The sequence below is a fragment of the Anas platyrhynchos genome, chromosome 25 (genome assembly GCF_047663525.1).
Source record: "Anas platyrhynchos isolate ZD024472 breed Pekin duck chromosome 25, IASCAAS_PekinDuck_T2T, whole genome shotgun sequence".
NCBI lineage: Eukaryota > Metazoa > Chordata > Aves > Anseriformes > Anatidae > Anas > Anas platyrhynchos.
Genome location: NC_092611.1, coordinates 4,118,789 through 4,138,392, shown reverse-complemented (window position 1 = coordinate 4,138,392; position 19,604 = coordinate 4,118,789). Strand labels below are relative to the sequence as shown.

At 45.2% G+C, this 19,604-nt stretch overlaps 1 protein-coding gene and 1 non-coding gene across 6 annotated transcripts in view; one reads left to right on the top strand and one right to left on the bottom strand.

The window, feature by feature from the left end:
* ARHGAP32 (Rho GTPase activating protein 32) overlaps window positions 1-19,604 on the top strand; it is a 264,246-nt gene that overhangs the window by 38,459 nt on the left and 206,183 nt on the right. For 4 of the 5 annotated variants that reach the window (XM_072027728.1, XM_072027724.1, XM_072027731.1 and 1 more), the window contains exon 2: window positions 13,039-13,133. The exons of the other annotated variant lie outside the window; for it this stretch is intronic. In XM_072027728.1, the coding sequence (XP_071883829.1) occupies window positions 13,126-13,133 (8 nt within the window). In that variant the 5' untranslated portion in view covers window positions 13,039-13,125. The remainder of the gene's footprint in view (window positions 1-13,038; window positions 13,134-19,604) is intronic. 5 annotated transcript variants of the gene reach the window in all.
* Window positions 16,007-16,078, bottom strand: TRNAP-AGG (transfer RNA proline (anticodon AGG)). The gene has a single exon. It is a non-coding gene; the product is annotated as a tRNA-Pro (tRNA).

The following is a 19,604-nucleotide window of genomic DNA, read 5'->3' as shown; positions in this document are numbered from 1 at the left end:
ATGAGGTAGCGAGCTTTTACTTTTTCCTTTTTTTTTTTTTGGTACAGGAAGGGGGAGGAGGAAGACCTAACTTTGTTTTCAGAAGGCAATTTCATTATTTAATGCAAATTTTATGCATCTCTTGGATAAAACACGTTCACCAGTTTCTTATCTTTGTCCCTCATCAGAGGTAGATGTTTCTTAGCTACAAAACTGGGGCAGTAATGCAAAAAGAGACTCTGCAGTGGAGCCCTTTGCAACACAGGAGAAGTGTCTTGTCCAGACAGAAGAGCAGAAGATCTTTTCAGGTCAAGATATTAACTCGTAATAATAATTTGCAGGGCGTGGTGGTGGTGGAAACGAAGTGTGGAGATTGGTGAGAGATGCCGCTAACGCTGATCTGTACAGTCCCGATGAGGCAACTGCTGGTTCCTTTGTAATTAGCAGAAATGATAGTGCAACTGCCTCGAAACAATTACACTGCAAATAAACAATCTGTGCCATCTAAGAGGTGTTTATTGTCATAATGGAAATTAATTTCAAAAGCTTCAGGCAAAGCGAAAGCAGCGCTGCTGTGCAGCACATACCACCACGAGGTGTTCCTCCTCCAGCTCCCGGCCAGTTTGCTCTCACGGAAATGAGTGGCGTGCTTTTCCTCCATCAGGTCGGCGACACACAAACAGGTAATTTTGATCCATTAGCCTTAGTGCTGTTGTGCTTTGTTCAGTGGCAGGTTAAAAATACCCCAAAGGAGAGAGAAATATTTTATAATTACTAAGCCGTGTGCTGTAGGGTGACGTGGACCGTGCAGGCACTGCTGTGTGTGGACGGTAAGGACGCTGATGGTAACATGGGAACCCAGGTCTGCAAAGCAAACAGTGTAGAAGCTTTGGGTTTTTATTTTATTTATTTATTTATTTATTTAAAATATTAATTCATTCTGCAGGAATTTCTGGTATCAGTTGACCTGATGGTTGAAACTAGTCTGTAATTGGACAAGCGCTTGTCCCAGCAGCAGCAAGTCTAAACAGCTCATGCTTCTTGCTGTTGTCCTTGCAGTTATTCTGGTGTGATGGTTTTACAGCTGTGGACAAAAGCAGATTGAGGTGAACTGCCTGATCTGGATGAGACTCTTTGGACTTCCCTTAGTTCAAGCAGTTCCTGTTCTAACTCTTCCAGCTGTTTGTGCATCTAGCTGTCTGCTCCCGGTTAAGCCAGCACAACTATTTCTGGAAATTTTCAATGAACTGGTTCAGTGGGCGGTAAAAATAACCACTGGGGAGGGTGGGAGCCCTTACATTTCAACCTGGTTTATTCCATTGCCCTGATTATCTTTCTTGCTAAGATAAGAAAGTGCACCTCTATGGAGACTTCTATAAAGCAGGGGTATGGTGAATGGCTGACCGATGGGGATAAACGCATTTAGGAGGCCGGTACTCCCATGCAGTATGGTGACACAGGCTGGGATGCAAACTGCTAGACTTCTTTCGTTTCTCTTGTTCTCACTGACGGTTTACACGTGCTGTTTGCCTCTTGCCACGCTCTACTCCTGGCACGCCTGTTTCTTCTGCTGCTGCCCTGCAGTCTGAGACATAGTTATGGAAAACTTCCCCAGGCTGCACAATGAGCCTGAAGGCTGGAGATTAAAGGGAGCATCCCTGCTCCTGTGCAAGATCAGCGTTACTTTTATACAGAATGTAAATCCTCCACGATCTGCTTTGGGGAGTGATAAAGAGCCTCTTGGCCTGTTTGCCGAGTGTGAAGAAGTCAGAGTTCTCCTCTGAGTGAGATTCATCATAAGCGATCGTAGGTTTGAGTTAATGTCACTGAGGTGAGCAAACTCCTTATAAAACTGCTCTGGTGCATGGCTGTCTGTAAGCCCTTTAATACCAGCTGAAATTATCTCTGAGAAGACAGCTTTCTGTCTCCTCAGGGGTCTGGCTTGATAGATCACATCTGGGGATTGAAATGTCGTACCGACACTTGCTGCAGACGGCCCTAACCATCGCTTGTGGCTTGTCGTTGTGCATTAAGCTTATTCCAGTCCTTGTAAAATCAAGGGAGAAACAGCCAGCGTACTGCAGTGGGCATGATGCTTTATTAAAATACTTTGATCAGAATGTCCAGGAGTTGCTCCATTGTATTCCTGTGATGCCGAGGATTTTCACCTTGGAAACAGCTTAAACTGGAACAAAGATTGGCAGTGGGGTCAGGATGTACATGGCCCTACAGTGTAACAATTCAGAAAGAAGCAAACTTAAAAACCCCAAACCAACCAACCAACACCTCAAACCCCTTTCCTCTGCTCTAGCTGCTGTTAGAAGAGGTGAACCTTTGGGGTGGAAACCAACAGAAGTTTCTCTGCGCTGTGCTTCTGAGGTGGGCGCTCAGGAAGTTCACAGGTGTCCTGCTGCACCAACAGTGCCCGTGGTGGACTGCCTGCTTCCTCATCGTGCTTCCAGCGGGTTTTAAATTTTGTATTACTATTCCTTGAGGAGTTTTCTTTAAACACCATCATCCTTAGCCTCTCTTTGCCCCCCCACCCCGATTGTTTGTTTATTTTTGAATGAATACCTTTGTATGCAAGAGCACTGAGGCATCAATATTGTCATAGTAACTAGAACTGCAGCGCTGGCTCCCCGCCAGAGCACGGTGAATCATGGCGTGAATGTGGGTGGCTGGAGATGAAATAAGATCTGATTCTTGGGTGAATCAATGAAGTAGTATTTGTATGCTTGTTTTTTTTTTTTTCTTTCCCTCCCTTTTTCCTAGGAGATATTTTGAACATCTTATTTCTTTCTGGATCCATTTTTACTTCTGCTGTTTCATAGGTAGGATGTTCTCAAACTCCGTGCTCTACATCTGAGCAATAAACACAGTTCTGTATGGTAAACACTTCTGTTGATTTTTGGTTTGTGTTTTTGTTTTAAGTCTTATTTTAGTTTAGCTTTAAATTAAAAAAAAAAAAAAAAGGAAACCTGCAAGCTAGAATTCTGAAATGCAGCAATTTGATTTAATTACGGACGAGTTTGAGAACAGGTTTGTGTACTCTGTGTGAATGTGGTCTATGTGGAGGACAGCAGAATGTGATAATTGCAGATCAGGGTTTTCTAAACACGGCTCTAATTTCTATAAATGTTGTTTGTGCCCACACTGAATCCTACATTTTGTTTATATTTATATATTGATGAAAAGTAATCGCTGAGCACGCGTGTGCACACACAAATGTGGATGTGAATGGCAAGACTGCATTCTGGGCACGCATACTTCCAGCTACTGCTATTGCTGTGAATGAGTGCCTCATCTTCAGGAAGGGCCACAAGGAAGCTCCTCCTCTTCAGGTGGCGATTTCTTCAATGTTTTTATGTGATATACTTCAAGAAATCCCTTCATTTGTATAGCGGTTTAGTTTGAGTGTGTACTGAGAGCCAAAATTACACCGAATACATGTATTTAGGGGTCTGAAAAATAAAAGCAACTTATGGCTGAATATATTTTATGTTCGTCAGGAAGAGACTCGTATGTGCTTTGTTTTATTTAGGAGTTATTGCCACTGTGATCAAAAAATTGAGTTGCTCTGTTTTCTGACTTCGGGTTTAGAGGAGGGGACGGGTGTAAGGTGCATGTACGTAAGCTCTGGGGAAAACCTTGTGTATCAAAACTCCTCACTGCTGTCTTAGTCAGGGTGCTTTATCAATTAATAATGAATTGTTCCTGTCAGTAATTTCAGACTACACTAAACTATTCTAACAGATTATACAAGTTTGAGTACCTTAAAGTATTAATGAAATTGCTTTTCTTTTGAAGTCTTCTGTGCCTGCAGGTAATATACAGGATGACCTTTTCTTCCATTTCTTCCTACTCTCTTGGTTTTGCCAACAACGTTGTGTTTTAGGAGATCAGTTTTTCCTTTAACCATTTCTGTTTTCGTGAGCTGTGCCAGTCTCTGGATATCTCCTTTCATCAGACTCCCAAGCCCATTTTCTTGCTGTAGCTGTTGGGTTTTGCCTTCTGTCAGGAGTGGCACAAATGCATCTACGGTGAGCTCCTGGAGCAGTTCTTCCACTGAGTATCGTCAGTCCAACGGCTTTGATGTCTGGCATTTTTGGGTTGGCTGCTGCTGAGATCATTTATCCTCTGGAAGGCTGTCAGAGGTTTTTTAGTGCTGCTGTAAGTTCCACACCCATGGTGTAATACCACTCTTGGGAAATCATAGCACTTCTGCCCCTTCTCCAGCTGCATGTAAATGGGAACGTTGACATCACAAGTTCAGCTGGGCAAGGGTTGAGCGTGGGCATTTCTTCTGCCCAGCTGTGTGGCAGCACCGAGAGCGTGTGGAGAAACAAGGAGCTGGCTGCATGTTGCAGCATGCATGTGCTGCCCGGAGGACTCGCTGGGGCCAAATAGTGGTTTGCTTTCCTGTCTCAGAATTGGTTTCGCCCCCCCCTCTCCTCCCTTTATTTTAATAAAAGCAAAAGAACGAATTTGTGCCCCAACACAATTGTTTCATTATATTCTGAGGCTCAGATGTTTCCAGCGTGTACAACTGAGAGAGATTAGGTGTGGGGGAGAGCTGAAGAGGAAACCTCTGTGGCTCCTGTGTGCTTTAAAAAGCATCTCTCTGTATTTCTAAGGTGCCCTAAAATGCTTTTCCTCTGAGATGGTCTGTGTGGTTTTTTCCCACCTGCTAGTACATTGGTGTTGTTTGGGGGGGTTGTTTTGTGTTCCTTCACAAAAGAATGCGCTGGTGCTGGAGTTCAAATCCAGTATGGATATGATCTGATAAGGATTTAACGAGGATTAATGCTGGCTGCCGAGTTCTTCTGTCTGACTCTCTGGGTGCTTTCCTCAGCTTGCCCTGCCAGCAGGGGCTGTCACCTCCTCCAGCCACGATGGAATTGCACTCGCACAGCACCCTTCTGAGCTCTTGGGGCACAGTTAAAATGTAGGAGGTGATTGCGTCCCACCAACAGCTAAAAATCACCTGGTGTCTTCTCTTTGCGCTCATGCAGGGCCTGGAGGTTTGATCCTTTTGTACGGATCTTCTGCTGTCCCTAAAATGGGCTGGTCCTGGTGTAACGCTGGTTAGAAAAGGCCTTGGTGTTCTCGGTGGTGAACTGCAAATGGATGATGGGCTGAGAGCGGTGACCGTGGCATGAAGAAAACAAGCTTCTTTATGCAATGTGCAGGGCTGTGTTTTCCTGTTGTTTTAGTTCTCCCTCAAAGATTTTTTTTTCTTAGACCATCTAAATGCAGCTCAAAGCACGCTCATTGCAGTTCTATCTAGCCTGCTAAAGGAGACCAGAAGAATCTCCCAGCTAAACAGCAGAATGAGGGCTGGCACTGGAAATGCCTTCTCTTGCTCTTCAGCAGGGGGAGGAAGCTGGGCTGGGGAAGCTGTCGTGAAAAATATCTACTGAAGTACAGCGAGGTCCCTCTGCCCCCTGCTCTTCCTGAGCTGCGTGCCGCGTTCATCTGCCTGCTGTGTTTTATGAATAGTGTGGATTTTTCTATCATCATTCCACCTGTCAGTGAATGCGAGGGAGGAGAATGAAGAAACGCTTCCTCAGAGGCATCTGTTGCTGCTGCGTGCCTTGCTTCTGTGCCTGCCAACTCACCTGGTGAGACTGCCGGGTCTCGTAGCTGCCTTGGTGAATGTCTGCGTGTCACCAGGGGCAAGGATTTCATCGTCACCATGAGTCACTGTAAAATGCTGTTCTGTGGCTTAATTATTTTACTCAAATTCACAAGGACAGTTGTCCAAAGTTTTTTCAGAAGCCTCTGTATAAGTTGCTCTCATAGAGTAGTTGGCAGCTGCTGGAGGCTTCTAAAGGACTAGCACCACATTAGTCTGACTCCTGAGAAAAGTGGCATTGGTGTATGCTTTTATTATTTGCCCTTTAGTCAGGTGGGAGCAAAACTAATCAATATTTTTAGCATGAAAGTAAGGATTGGAATATAAAGGAAGAGACACAAATTACAACAATTACTGGTTCTTTGCTGCAACTTTAGAGACGTTTGATGGACAGGCACTGTGAAATGTAAGCAGGCTCTCTAACAGCAGACCTCGCTGGTTAGCAGAGAGTGCTTTGATTTCCGAGTTAGGGTAAAGGACGGAATTTCAAGGCAAAGAATGAGTTGTGGTTTTGTCCCTTGATAACCAGATTTGACAGCATAGCAGCTGTGCTGGAAATAACTTCATGCCGACAAGTTCTTCTGCAAAGCTTTGTTTTTCTTTATCTCTAAGGCTACTGTGTTTGGAAGCCACTGGATTCAGATGTTCAGAACCTAAATGTGAAGCTTTTTAAGCTTGCTTGCTTTTTGTAAAGCCAAAGTGACTGTGACAAAAACAACAAAACCCCCTTTGAAATGTGGTTTCGAGATGTTGTGACTTGATAGCACTACTTAAAATGAGAACTGTTGGGCTCTTTTGCTATGCTAGTTTTAGGTAAAACTGACACCTTTGCTTCAGCCGGATCTTCCCAAAGAACTTAAGCGACCTTTTCTTGTACTGAGCCCTGAAGCTCTTCCTAACAATGTTCCAGTCACTGCCCAGCCCGGTGGGGTTACAGACCATCTCCTTGGGTAGGATTCGTCTGCCCTAACTGCCTGGAAAGGTGGCTGCTTGTCTCTGGGCTTCCTCTGCAGCTGGTGCAGACAAATAAGCTCCTCCCGAGGGTGATGATAAATCTGACCTGTCTTTAATGCTTGCCTTAGGATAAGATTAATTCCCCCCGAGCAGTGGTGTCAGATTTTTTTTTTCCCATCGACTATAAATGTGATCCAGGGTTGAGTAGTTTGCACTTAGATTTCTGACACAAATGGTAATAAATGTGTTTCAAAAAGGAGATGGAAAAAAAGTCAAGCCTGTATCTCTGAACACTGTTTTCAAATGAAATACATATTTTCAAATTCATTGAGCACTAAAATTGAGTTCCAGAAAGTCCCCAGGACTTCACATCTCATCAGTGGCTGATTTTCTCCTGTGTCCCTTTTACTCACGGCGAGCTCTAAAAGTCTCTTCTGCCCCTCGTGTGATGATTTGGTGAGACTGCAGGGGCTGGGGTTGGGTTGACATTGGTGGTGTGACTGCTCTGGTGTAAATGGAGATTGTGGCCACTGGCCTGATTTAGGGAGGAGGTGAAGCCTGGCAACAAAAGTAGCAAATGCAGACGCTGGTTTTTGTTCCTGGCCCTGTGTGTGGTGTGCCCGCTGGGTGTCGGGTCTGGGAGCATTCCTTGCCCGGCTGAAGCGTGCTGCGGGGTGCAGCAGGCTGGGAGCTGCGGCTCCGTGTTCCCCTGTGGTTATGTGGGGCCAGGCGGGCTCTGTGCTGGGCCGAAACTGGCTCACTACCAGTGGAACAGACACCGTGCCCCTCAAATGGCAGAGCTTGGTGCTTTGCCCTTTTCGGGGAGCTCAGATACTCAAGAAGAAGCTGTCACAGAGAAATACCGTGGAGCTTTCTCCAAATGTGCTGGGCCTGTCGGAGCAGGAACTTGTTTTGCCTTGAAACCTAATCTGGAGCTCAGCTGGAGCTGAAGATGAAAGGCAGTTAATGGATTATGAGCGTTCAGTAATTTCCAACGTGTGTTACTTTATTGGAGGGTCCTAAGTTCACTGGAGGTGATCTTATAATTATCTTGCAGTTCAGTGGTTGATGCTGGGCAAATGTAACAAAGACTAATGACAGGATTGAATTTACTTGGTATTGATTTTTTGTGTCAGGGTGGGATGTTCTTGTGACATCGGTATTTAATTTGAATTTGGGGTACAAAAAAGTTGGGCATTTGGGATCGGGGGCTTGGCTTGTTTATTACTGTTTTAAGCTGGAAGAGCTGAATTCTCTGGGACTGAAGCAGTGCTCGTACTGCTGGGAGCAATGCATCTCTGCTGCGTTTGGCACCGTTGCTTTAAAATGCCTGCTCTACAATTGGGAAGTCACGTTTTCCTTCAGTTTTGCAGCCTTCATTGAAGCAGCTTCCTTCACTCAAAGGAGCACATCAAAGTGCATCAGCCCTTTTATTTATTGGGTAGTCAGGGGTGCTACAACTGCCTCGTAACAGGGAACCAGCTATGTGAGGGTTCAGCTGGTCCATTTCACGAAGAAGCTCTTCAGCTGTGAGAAGCCCAAACAGTTGTGAGCAGTGCGATATCGCTGCCTGTGTGTGTGACGGATGAGTTTTTATTTCCTACAAGTACCGTCACAAAGGTGAATGTTTTCTCCTTTCCAGCCACAAGTTGAGTTATGTGGTCAGCGTGGTTTGCATTTTGGTTGGGCGAAATAGAAAGGATGATGTTTGCTGAAAACCGCCTGATCAGTAGGAGAGAACACCCTCGTTTTTGGAGATGGCCACGAAGGAAGCCTCCAGCTGACCCCCATGTTTAAGAGGTAGTGGTGCCTGCTCTTCTGCATTAGTGCTGCAGTGCCTTGGCTGCTGCGTGACATGTAAATCTCTATAGCATAGAGAAATAGCTGGAAATCTGATTTGACTTCAGTGAAAGGGCAGTAATGTGATTGTCAGTTGAGAGGTGTTTTGTTTTTTTTTCCGAGTTAGCAAGATAAAAATCTTATCTTGGTTGAGATAAGGGGGTTGTGATAGTTCAAAACAGGCAGTGCTGTTTTGGTCATCTGTCAAAGGCAAAACTGCATGGTGTTTCTAGCTAGGTCTGAATGTGAAGGAAGCTTTTTTTAAATTGCTACTGGCCTTATTAGAAGCCTGCATCCTGATGTAGATGCTGCTGGAGGGCCGAGACCCTCGTTCTGTTGTTAATGGGGGTTCTGTTTGAGTGTCATTATTTCTTTACGAAATAAACCCTGTGACAAGTCTGGTGTTTGGCAGTCATCGCTCCCAAACCACTTCCATTTTGTGCAGTGCAAGTGCACAAAATAAGCAGTCAGAAACATAATTCTCTGTGATTTAATGGTGCTGGTGATAAGGAATAGCTGCCGCCAAAGCAGTGAAAATTGAAAACCAGAGAGGGAGGAGTAGCAGAAAGCGGCAATGACAGTGATTGCTGCTGCTGCTCCTAATGCTGGTAAGCAGCTAACACTATTTCAGATAAAACCCAATCAGCAGCATTTTCCAGAAGAGGTGGTTCTAGCCTACCACCTGTTAGACTGTGTTTGCTCGTGGAGGCATTTAAATTCGTTACGATGCACAGTTCTTAGAGCGAGCAGGGAACTGCCTTTGCTCCCATTATTCTGAGTGTTTTTCCTTGGTTCCTGTCTGTTCCTATTTCTGTTTTCTTTCACAGGTTTTTTCTTGTTCCACTGCTGTATTTCTGCTGATAGCTTTGTGTTTCCACTCCCTGCTCCCCTTATTTCCATGCATTCCTTATTTCTCTGGAACAAAACTTGTGATAGAAGTGGATGTTTCAGTGACGCCGTTCAGCCAGACCACGCTCACTGCCGCGTCTAGGTGGGGTGACGTGGGAGCAAAGAGCAGAAGCAGAAGCAGATGGTGAGCTGCAGGGGCTCTCGGCGCTGCGGGGAAGGTCTGCTCTCGCAGTCTGGCTGCGTTACACGTCCCTGCAAGGGAAGGGGGCAAAGGAGGTGTCAGGTGAGAAGCAGGGCACACCTGGGGTCGTACCGCTGTTCCCATCTTGCATTGCCTCTCACCTTGCTCTTCTCTTCCAGCTTGTCTGCTCTTGCAGCGTGTGGGAAGTTCTCTTACTCTGTAAATTCACAGAGCTTTGTGCCCTTCGGTACGCGTCCTCTCACCGTATAGCATGTCCCAGTAGTTCTGCTGGCATGCAGTTCAGCTCAGAGCTAAGGAGGTGTGGATGCTTTGAGCCCAAACCTCTTGTTCTGCAGTGCTCTTCTGCTTGTGATATGCGGGTTGTGGTTGTGTCCTCATGTGCTCTCCTTAGCTTCGTGATTAGTTTGGCTGGATGTTGCCCTTTTTATTCCTTCTGCTAGTTTAAGTGCTGGAATGGATTCAAAGCCCATCTCGTACACCCTGCAAGCTGGAAGTTGCACGAACCTTTGCTATTCATTCTCTGTGATGCTGGGAATTAACTTTCCTATGAATAAAACTATCATCAGTTAGAACAGACTTTTCTTGGAAGCTACACGCAAAACGGGTGCAGTAGAAATTGCAGGGAGGCAAAAAGGTTGTCTGGGCTGTAGGAATGACAGCTATGCAGGGAAAGTTCATACTTGCAAGCACTCCTACCTCTGTATTTACATTATCAGCAGCTATTTCTGCTTTGTCAACTTGAAGTTATTTTATCTCAAGTTTGTTACATCAGGGTGGTGTTCTTCTGTTTTTATCATATCTTCCCTATTCGAATGTTGCCTCAATTTACTGCTGCTTCATTCTGTTTGTAACCCTCTTTCTATCCTTCGCCTCTTTCTTGGCTTGCCAGCCGGCACCGCAAAGCTATCAGACTGGCTTTCCATTTGAAGCCATTGCAGCTCGGTTCCCTGCCAGGCTTTGCAGTATTAGTCAGGAAAACCTTTGGCAGAAGTCTGACACTGAATTTTGAAGCAGATGTGGCCGTCTTCATTGGAGGGATGTGTCGGAGTGAAATCTGGCAGGTGGTTTTATGCAGGTGCTGATACAGATAAGGGCACAGGAAGGTGTTCTTACTTTGCCTTTCTTTTGAAAGATTTCATGTGCTCATTCTTTACTCCTTAAACTGCTGTCGCTCTCTTTAAAAAGTTACCAGAGAAATAAAAAATCCTGACAAAGGAAGGACACGAAGCACAGAACTGTCATTGAAGTAACAGATTGGAGGTGTGGGACAAACATTTATCCATTTGGAAATGTGCAGTATGCCGAGTTCTAATTAAAGTCCTTGTCGGTTTCTTCTGTTTTTCTTTGTCATGTTGACTATAAAGGGGATTTTGTGATAACTCACCTTCATGAACAGAGGAAAACGCTGTAGCATAGATATGGGTGACTGAGAGTGGAATAAAAGGAAAGCCTAGATATAAATAAGTAAGAAGTTATTCTAGTCTTTTTTTTTTTTTCCTCCATTTCTTAGAGGAATGCCTTTATGAGTCTCTGAAACAGAACTTTCTTCTACTTATCTTCACTCCTGGGACTTTGTGATACTAGGGGATGGCGGTGGAAGTGGAAGCTGGAAATGTGTTTGTCTGGATTTTGTTGCTTTGAGTAAGGAAGCAGGAGAGAACAGACCGGGAGATGATAAAAACCTGCCCCACCAGGGGTGGGGATCTCACTGGATCCTGAACAACGTTGTTTTTCTTTATAACCCCAACGTTCAATCACTCTGAGCAGGGGGGGAGCAGGGGGAGCCATGGGCTGAAGTGCGAGGCAGAACACGACCGGTGTGCTGGAGAACCACCAGGGTGAGGGACAGGCTGGGAGGGGAGGGAGTGTGCAGGGGGCTTGGGAAGATGGGGAGAAACACATCAAAAGCCTCTGGAGGTGAGAGAAGCTTAAAGGAACTGCACGGTGTAGCTGTGTGTAGGGTTTTGGTAATTGGTTTTTGATTTTGTTTCTCCTTTATGGTTCTCTTCCTTAGGATGCGTTCTTATAAAGTTATCTGCAAAAGGGTTAAAGATGCATTGCAAAGCAACAGCAAATTCTAGAATATCAACACAATCTGCCTTCACACTAAGAAAAGAAATTTAATTTTTAAATAAAATCACATTTTTATTAAAGGGGAAATATTTTTTTCAGACTACAAAATCCCATTTTGTCCTTGTGCTAAAGTTAGAGGTACCATTTTAAAGAACCTTGCATGCTTACCTCGGAGTTCTGTGGGAAGATGCTCCTTTGACAGAGAAGAATACATTGACCTGATATACAATGTATTTTTGTCTGATGTTTTAGCTTAAAATGGGTTTGGGATTTTTTTTTGTTTTAACTTTAGAAATTGTCCTGCTTTTATTTTTTTTTTTTCTTTTTAATCAAGTCAGTTCATGTATTAAATTGGAATCTGTACAAGTTGCAGTTAATTATAGTCAAATCAGAGAGAGGCCTAAAATAGGTCACATGCCATTTGGAATAAAATGCACCGAAAATCATTAAATCTGCTTGGTTGGACCTGACATATATTCAGAGGTGTTGCATCCTTCCCGAGCTGCTGCTATTCCATTTTTTTCTTGTATGCCACGGGGAGTCTGCTCTCTGGTCAGTAAAGGGAGATGTGCCCTTTCTAAAGGAAAGAAAACATGCATTTAATTGTGGAGTCTTCTGTTTTTAACACTAGGGTCAGAAATCTTATTTCACTCCATCTGTTTGTTCGAACCCAGCTGAAATTCTTCCTAAATTTTGTCACAGTGCCTGAATACCAAAGGGAAATACACATGCTTGAGAGAGAAGTGGGCCCTTACCCCGCGTGGAGACAAGTCCATTACCTACATATTGAAGATATTTAAATGATTTTAAAAACAGTTCAATTGGTTACTTCAGAAATCTTTACAACTGAAAAAAATAATCCATATCATATGGAACCTTTGATAGCCTGTATCATTTAACGCACCTGTTTACTACCACAGAAAATAGCTACCTTTAAACTTCATTCCTTTCATTTTTTACCTGGAGTTGTGCCTTGGGTTCCAAGGACTTCCCAAGGACATTCCTTCTCCATCCTGTTTGGAGGGGACAGGGAGTGAGCTGCCTCAGTGAGTCAGCAGGATCCCATTAACCCTCTCCTAGCACGATTCACGCCATTAGGCAGGCATTGCTTTTGTTTATAGGTGATGTGTAGTCCTTGGCTTCTTGTTGCACGTAATAGGAATAATGGTTCTGCATACTATGGAATTAATTACACTGAAACAACTTCACCAGTGACCTTCAGCAAAAATCATTCCCAGCAGCATATCATCTGCATATATGTGCCGACTTGATGAATGCCTGCGCACTTCCTCGTGTTTGTCCTTTATGGGAACTGATTACTATTTCAATTGGATGCAAGAATATGCATGCATCTCCATTTTTTTTGGAGCTTTATTGCAGTAGGTACTTGTGAAATTGTCTGCCAATAAACATACCAGATCAAAAAAACTGGTCTTGTTTCCATACTAAATATATCTGCAGTATAAGTAGAAAGTGTTTTTATTTTTTTATTTTTTCCTTGCACAAGCTTGGGAGCTCTGTAAACCCAGCTGTCTCCCCCCGGTCACTAACTCCAGTTTCTGCATGATCATCGGTAATCATCAGACCAGCCTCCATGTTCAGGTAAGCCTGAGACTTTAACATTTGTCCTCAGTGTGCTGCAGCCCTCCTATTGCTCCCAGAGGATCAGCTGTTGGCAAGTCAGTGAAGTGTGCAGGCAGCTCTGTTCACCTGGCTCTACCATGAAAGTGGGGAGGCATATCTGACCTTGTGCAGCTTTGGGGAGCCACTCTGTTATGTAGGAAACTGTTAATTTTAAAGATAAAGCTGTGCTTTAAAAACTGTTATTTCCTAAGCAGTACTTAGTAATAAAGTTCAAGGTGCACATAGAGGAACCCGAAGAAGACACCCTGTGCAGCAGTGGGTCTTTAACTTGCAGTTGACATGAATCTGTTACAGTGCATGAGACCTTGTGCAACCTGACTGTAGAGGGTTGAATTTCTCTGTTGTTTCTCTTAGACAACTCTAAGTATGTTCTTAGGGTTCTGTAAATTGGCAGCATGAGTTAGGAGATTTTGATCCCTCTCAAGTCACAGGAGAGGTTAGGCTGTAAGTTAAATGAACTGAGCTGTTTATCTTTAAATGATTTTGTGAAATCTGCATCATGAAAGGTAAGGCATTGGAGAGCTGAGCTTATTTTATTGCAGACTGGCTAAATTTTGTAGAACATGCATCAACTGCAAATTGCACTTGCTTTCCCTTGGCTGACATCACTGAAGTGGAGAGCTCTTTACATACTCAACATAGCTGTGGAGCCTTAGTTTTGAAGAGGTGCCACCTTTCAGTTCCCTGACCCCTGCTGTTGGGCTTCCATTGCTCTTTGCCTTACCTTTCCTGTAGGGCCGTTCTGTTTCCTAACTGATCATAACTTTAACAAGCTAAGATTGGAAAACAAGAACGCTTGAGCAGCTGACGTTTTCTTGCTGTAGGAACCGGTTACCATAACGAGATGGTTGATGCCATTCTCTTAAAGCTTCAAAAAAGACTGATCATGGTTTCCTGTCCTTGAATAGTTCAAATTCCAAGGTCCTTTTATTTTTAACTTGTGCATTTGGCAGCTGTGGTTTAGCAGGATCTCTGAGGAAACAAAAGCAAGATAGGGCATCTTAGGTTTAAATTGCTGGCTGTGTTAAGGCTCTTTTAGTCCAGCAGGACTATACCAGTGGGGGGTTGAGCTTTGCAAGGGCTGCTTGCATGTGCTTGACTGTAAAGCCGTGAGCAGTTCTCAGTGACCTCGACAAGGGCCGGCACTATTTCATTTAGTCATATGTCTACTTTTTTGCAAGAGGAGATGTTCCTTGATGCTCCTTGTTTATTTAATGGTAAGCCAAGAGGCCAGTCCTGCAAGTCGTTTCTCATCGTAGTTACTTCTGTGAGAAAAGTTTTGTAGTAGGTTGTGTCCAGCTTTTGCATCTCAATCTCTTGTTTTCTTGTGCTGCTCTTTGTCCTTCCAACCCTGTAGACCACAGAGACACATTTTGTAGAGAATATAATCTTAGAAAAGAACATTTGATGAAGCAACTTGTGCAAGAGAAATGCTCTGTGTAAAAAGAAATCATTCATGGCTTTTAGCTCTTTAAAAACCCATCCTAATACTCCTGCTGGGTCCCTTTCACTGTGAAGTAATGTAGAGGATTAGTCAGCATCATCTAATTAGGCGGCAGCAAAGCAAAAATTTCCTTTAGCTGACTCTGCCCTGATTTAGTTTCCATTCACTGGATTTGCCCATTGAAACCAAATGCAATGAGAACATTATTGATGGCATTTGAGATGTCAGAGGGCGCATGAGGTGTGGCATACTTGAATGAGCTCTGCACCTGAGGAGGAAATTTTCAGGGTCATCCTGTGCAGCTTTTATACCCAAACAGTCTTCCTTGTGCTGTGAGTGGGTCTGCAGGTAGCTGGAAACCATCCTGGTTTCTTAATAGCTTTAATTCTGCTCTATCCTGAGAAGGATGCGAATAAAAGAGTTGCTGGAGAACCTTTCCTTCCCACTCCTGCAAGCCTGTGTTGCTTTGGTATCCATATGGCACTGTTTGGTGATCTTCAGGCATTCAGCCACCCCGTTAGAAGTAGTTCCCAGTGACCGTGGGGCTGAGCTGGCTGCCGGTGGCATTGCTACGTGGCTGCCCTGTTGGGAGAGCACATCTTGGTGGCCTCCAGGGCAGGCTGGTGGAGTCTCAGCCTCCAAGAAACCTGTACTTTGCAGTATGACACGCAGAGACTGGGAGAAGGGGCTTCTGTCAGGAGGTTTGTCTTGGCCCTTTATTGCATAAAAGCACTTCAGCACGTGCTTAACTGCCAGTGGACCTCTGTGTCGTGTGCTGAACTGCTTTCTCTGGCTTGGACCTCTCTGAGGAATTCTGACACTTCAGTTCCTGGTTATATCCCATATCACCCACTAAACCATGTCACCAAGGACCACGTCCAACCATTCCTTGAACACCCCCAGGGACGGTGACTCCACCATCTCCCTGGGCAACCTGTCCCAGTGCCTGACTGCTCTTTCTGAGCTGAAATGTCTCCTCATTGCCAACCTGAACCTCCCCTGGCACAACTTGATGTCCCTCTGGTCCTGTCACTGGTTACCTGTGAGAAGAGGCGACCCCCAGCTCCCCACCCCTTCCTTTGAGGCAGTTGCAGAGAGCAATGAGGTCTGCCCTGAGCCTCCTCTGCTCCAGTCTAAACACCCCCAGTTCCCTCAGCCGCTCCTCACAGGACTTGTGCTCCAGGCCCCTTACCAGCTTCGTAGCCCTGCTCTGGACACGCTCCAGGCCCTCGATGTCCTTGTAGTGAGGGGTCCAAAAGTGAACCCAGCACTCGAGGTGCGGCCTCACCAGAGCAGAGTACAGGGGGACAATCACCTCCCTGTTCCTGCTGGCTGCACTGTTCCTGACACAAGCCAGGAGGCTGCTGGCCTTCATGGTCTAAAATGAGGGCTCGTCCGGGATTTGAACCCGGGACCTCTCGCACCCTAAGCGAGAATCATACCCCTAGACCAACGAGCCGCCATGCTCTGCCCTTGGGGTGCAGAGGCAGGAGAGGACCCAGCCTCAGGTTCCTGTGGAGGCTGAAGCGCGGTGCCGGGGTGGGACGCTCACCTCGCTAACCACAGGGACGAAGCTCTCCCGGAGGACGGCTCTGACTGGGAAAGCTGACACCGGCCGGGCCTTTCGCCGGCATCGCCGTGCTGCCTCTCCATCCCTGCCAGGCTCTGCCGCAGCAGAAAGGTCTCCCGAGGTGAGCGGCTCCCTGCCCGGGCAGGCGGGGCGAGGACCCTGCTCCTGCGGGCGCTGTTTGGGGAGGGAAACGGCTTTTACGAGTTAGTGGTCTGCGAGATTTGATCGCTTGCAGCTGAGGAATTTGGGAAGAACAACTCGGTCGTTTCTGAGCAGAGGTGGTTGCTCTAAAGTTTTGCCAGTTGGGGCGTTAGGTCTGCGTGAAGGAGAAATTGGTCTTTTTGTATGGGGCTTTAAAACAAACAAGAAAAAAAGCAAAACCTCATTTTCTGATTAGAAGGAGGGTTTTTTATGAGCATGCTGCTGACAGTATATAATTTTAAACAAAGACTGCCGTAGATATCATCTGCAATTAACTGAAATAGCTGGGACATGACAGAGGATGGGATAAGAGAATTTTCTGCTGTATTCTGTCAGAGCCACTTACTGCTTTCTAGCGGGAAGTGATGTTGTGTGTGGAGTCAGTCTTATTGCTGGTATTGGAAATGAATCAGTGCATTGTTCCTAAGCCGCTGAGACTTTTATGGCTCCCAGCTTCAGTGCTGGGCCTTGACTCGCAGCTGGCGGGCAGCCTCCTCGGGGAAGGGAGGGCGTACGCCCAAGAAGCGTAGATCATCATCACTGGAACGTCCACTGCCGTGGCTTTGAGCCTGCCTGGCTGTTCTGACTCTTAGACAGGTGAGAAGAGATTAAAATTTGCTCTTTGCTGTATAATTAAGGAGCTTTTATGAGGTGAGAGCTGCTGGGAACAGAAGGACTTTGGGGATTGGGTAGCTGCAGCCTTGGAACCCTTCTGCTCACCTGGAAGGGACGGGGTGCTGGGGAGAGGAAGCACGTGGCTGGGGTTCGGGGGGCTAAAGAGCAAAAACGTAGAGTTTGAAGTGAGAGAAATCTGATTCCTTTTTACCTTTAGGCACCATAGGAAGGCTGAATGTGGAGAGGTTGGTTTCGCCTTCACCCCTCAGGAACACCACCTGCAAAACATTTCTCTTCTGCAGTCTGTGGAGTATGAGAGCAGATTAGAGCCTGTTTTTCCCTGACTTTAGACAGGGGATCTCTAGGGACATGTCTACCTAACTTTCCAGCCAAGCTTCGCTGCTTTTTTGCTGTGCGTTTCTTTTTCTTTTTTTTTTCTTTTTTTTTTTTTAAAGAAATGTCCTTAATGTAACAATAAAGGAAACATAGCAATTCACTTAAGGGATTACAGTAAAAAACAAAACAAAAAAACCTTCCCTGGCCTTTGAAGATACCTTTTCAAATGATGTTCTGCATGCAGATGAGATCTTGGATTTTCTTATTCCTGATGCTGTTGCCGTGCTATGCTACAGCAGTGTCGCGTGGAGATCCCCACTTAGTGTTTGAGCATCCTGAACCTTGAATATCACATCAACTTGTCAGACTTGAACAGTCTCGTCAAAGTTTCAGGATGAACTTTATAAAGGGATTTTATTTGCACTGTTTTTCCTCTATTATTTTATTTAATAGAAAGTGGAAGAGGTACATTGTCTCAGAGGCAGCTCTAAGGTGAGTCACATCTATATAAATAGAACTGCTGAGCACATCGGATAAGCTGCACTGTGCAGAGGACAAAAATGCTTCAGAGGAAGGAAAGCCTCCTCCTTAAAATGATCACATAATTGTAAATGCCTGTCCTCCAAGACTGCTGCCAAGGGTACCTGCCACATCATATTCTTTTTCCTTTCCTCCTTACCCCTCCTTCAAGTGCAGGTTCATTTTAAATTGTAATTAACGCACTTGTTAGATCACTGAAGTTTCAGCAGAAAGCATACAGGGTGGAGACAGCTGCAATACGACCGTGGGTGCTGCACGTGTGCTTTCCGTTCTGTGAGTGAAAGCATGTCCTTTCCTTGTCAGGACTATTACTTCATTATCACCTCTTCCTTCACCCGTGATACATTCTACACTCCATCTTTTCTCTGCAGTTTCCAAGCTTTTTCAGCATAGGTAGAACATGACAGTGCTTGACTTCATTGGGAACGCTGTCTGCAAACCCCTGGGAAGCGTTTAGTGCTAGCTCTGTTTGGCCTTATTTGAGAAGAGAGAGGCTTTCCTCTTGCACTGAAGTTCAGGGTAATGGAAAGAGCTCAGCAAATCAGCTGTCTGCAGACCTCAGTTTGGACTTCCCAAAAGCACAGGGAGCCCCCGGTCGTTACTGTGAAGCCGAGTTTGCCCCAAGCCGCGGATGCGGTCTGGTGGACAGGCATAGTTCTGATGCAGCGCGGGTCAGCCCGCTGTGGTATCCAGCTATTCCGTGGTGATGGGATCTGTGTCATTCCTGATGCAGCTCTGAGCTTTTGTGTTCTCTCTGAATTTCTTTATTTCAGTCATCCTGAATATATACCTTGGCATGAAGAAAGCCAGTTCTTATGGAAAAAGTAAGGAAGGTTGAGGACAGTGGAAATCTGATGCCAGAGCTAGATCCGTGTATTTCTGCCAAGAGCTTAAATACAGCATTTAGTGTTCAGAATATGATATTGTGACTAATAATTCAGAAATACTTGAGGTTTTTCATTTTTTAAATATTTTCTGTTTTTGTGGAAATAAAACTGTCCAAGTAAACCTGATGACTAACTGCTAGTTGCTTCCCCAGAATCGAAACTTACGTGTTGCCCATCCTAACTTAGTTCCTAGGGTAGGTTTTGTAGAAATGCTCAGTGCTTCCTGCTGATACACACACAGTTCCTCTTCTCAGAGGCTTTACTTGCTCAGAGTCAGCTGCTTCCATGTGATCTGTCAAGGTTTTGTTATCAGCCATTCATCCCTGGTCACCGGAACAGTTGATTGGTGTGATGTGAGTGACTGAGGGCTCTGAAAAATCCCACTCTTGCCTCTGCAAATTGCTGTTTGTGGCTTTAACGAATGAAGTATGGGAATTGACAGATAAGTGCTTGTTCAGGAAGTCACACACAAAGAATTTAACTGAATTCAATGAAACTGAATTGGGTACAAGTCCAGAAGTTCAGTCAAAAGTGAAGTGTCCCACCACTACTACCCCAGCGTGCCATGGCTATACCTGTGGTCTGATGTTGCACCAAATCTATGCTAGATGCAGGCTGCCTCTGTTTTTCCCAGCTGCCTACATGACACTGGGCTGGATGAATTGTTTACAGCTCCAGAGAGTCTGTAAGCCTGTTTGTCTTTGCCTCAACAGTCTGATCCAGGGAGGAACAGAGAGATTCTTTCCTTTTACTCATTTTCAAAATGGAGAAGCATATCTTATGATTGCTGATTGGTTTGTGGTGGTGGTGGTGGTGGTTTTTCATTTTGTTACGTT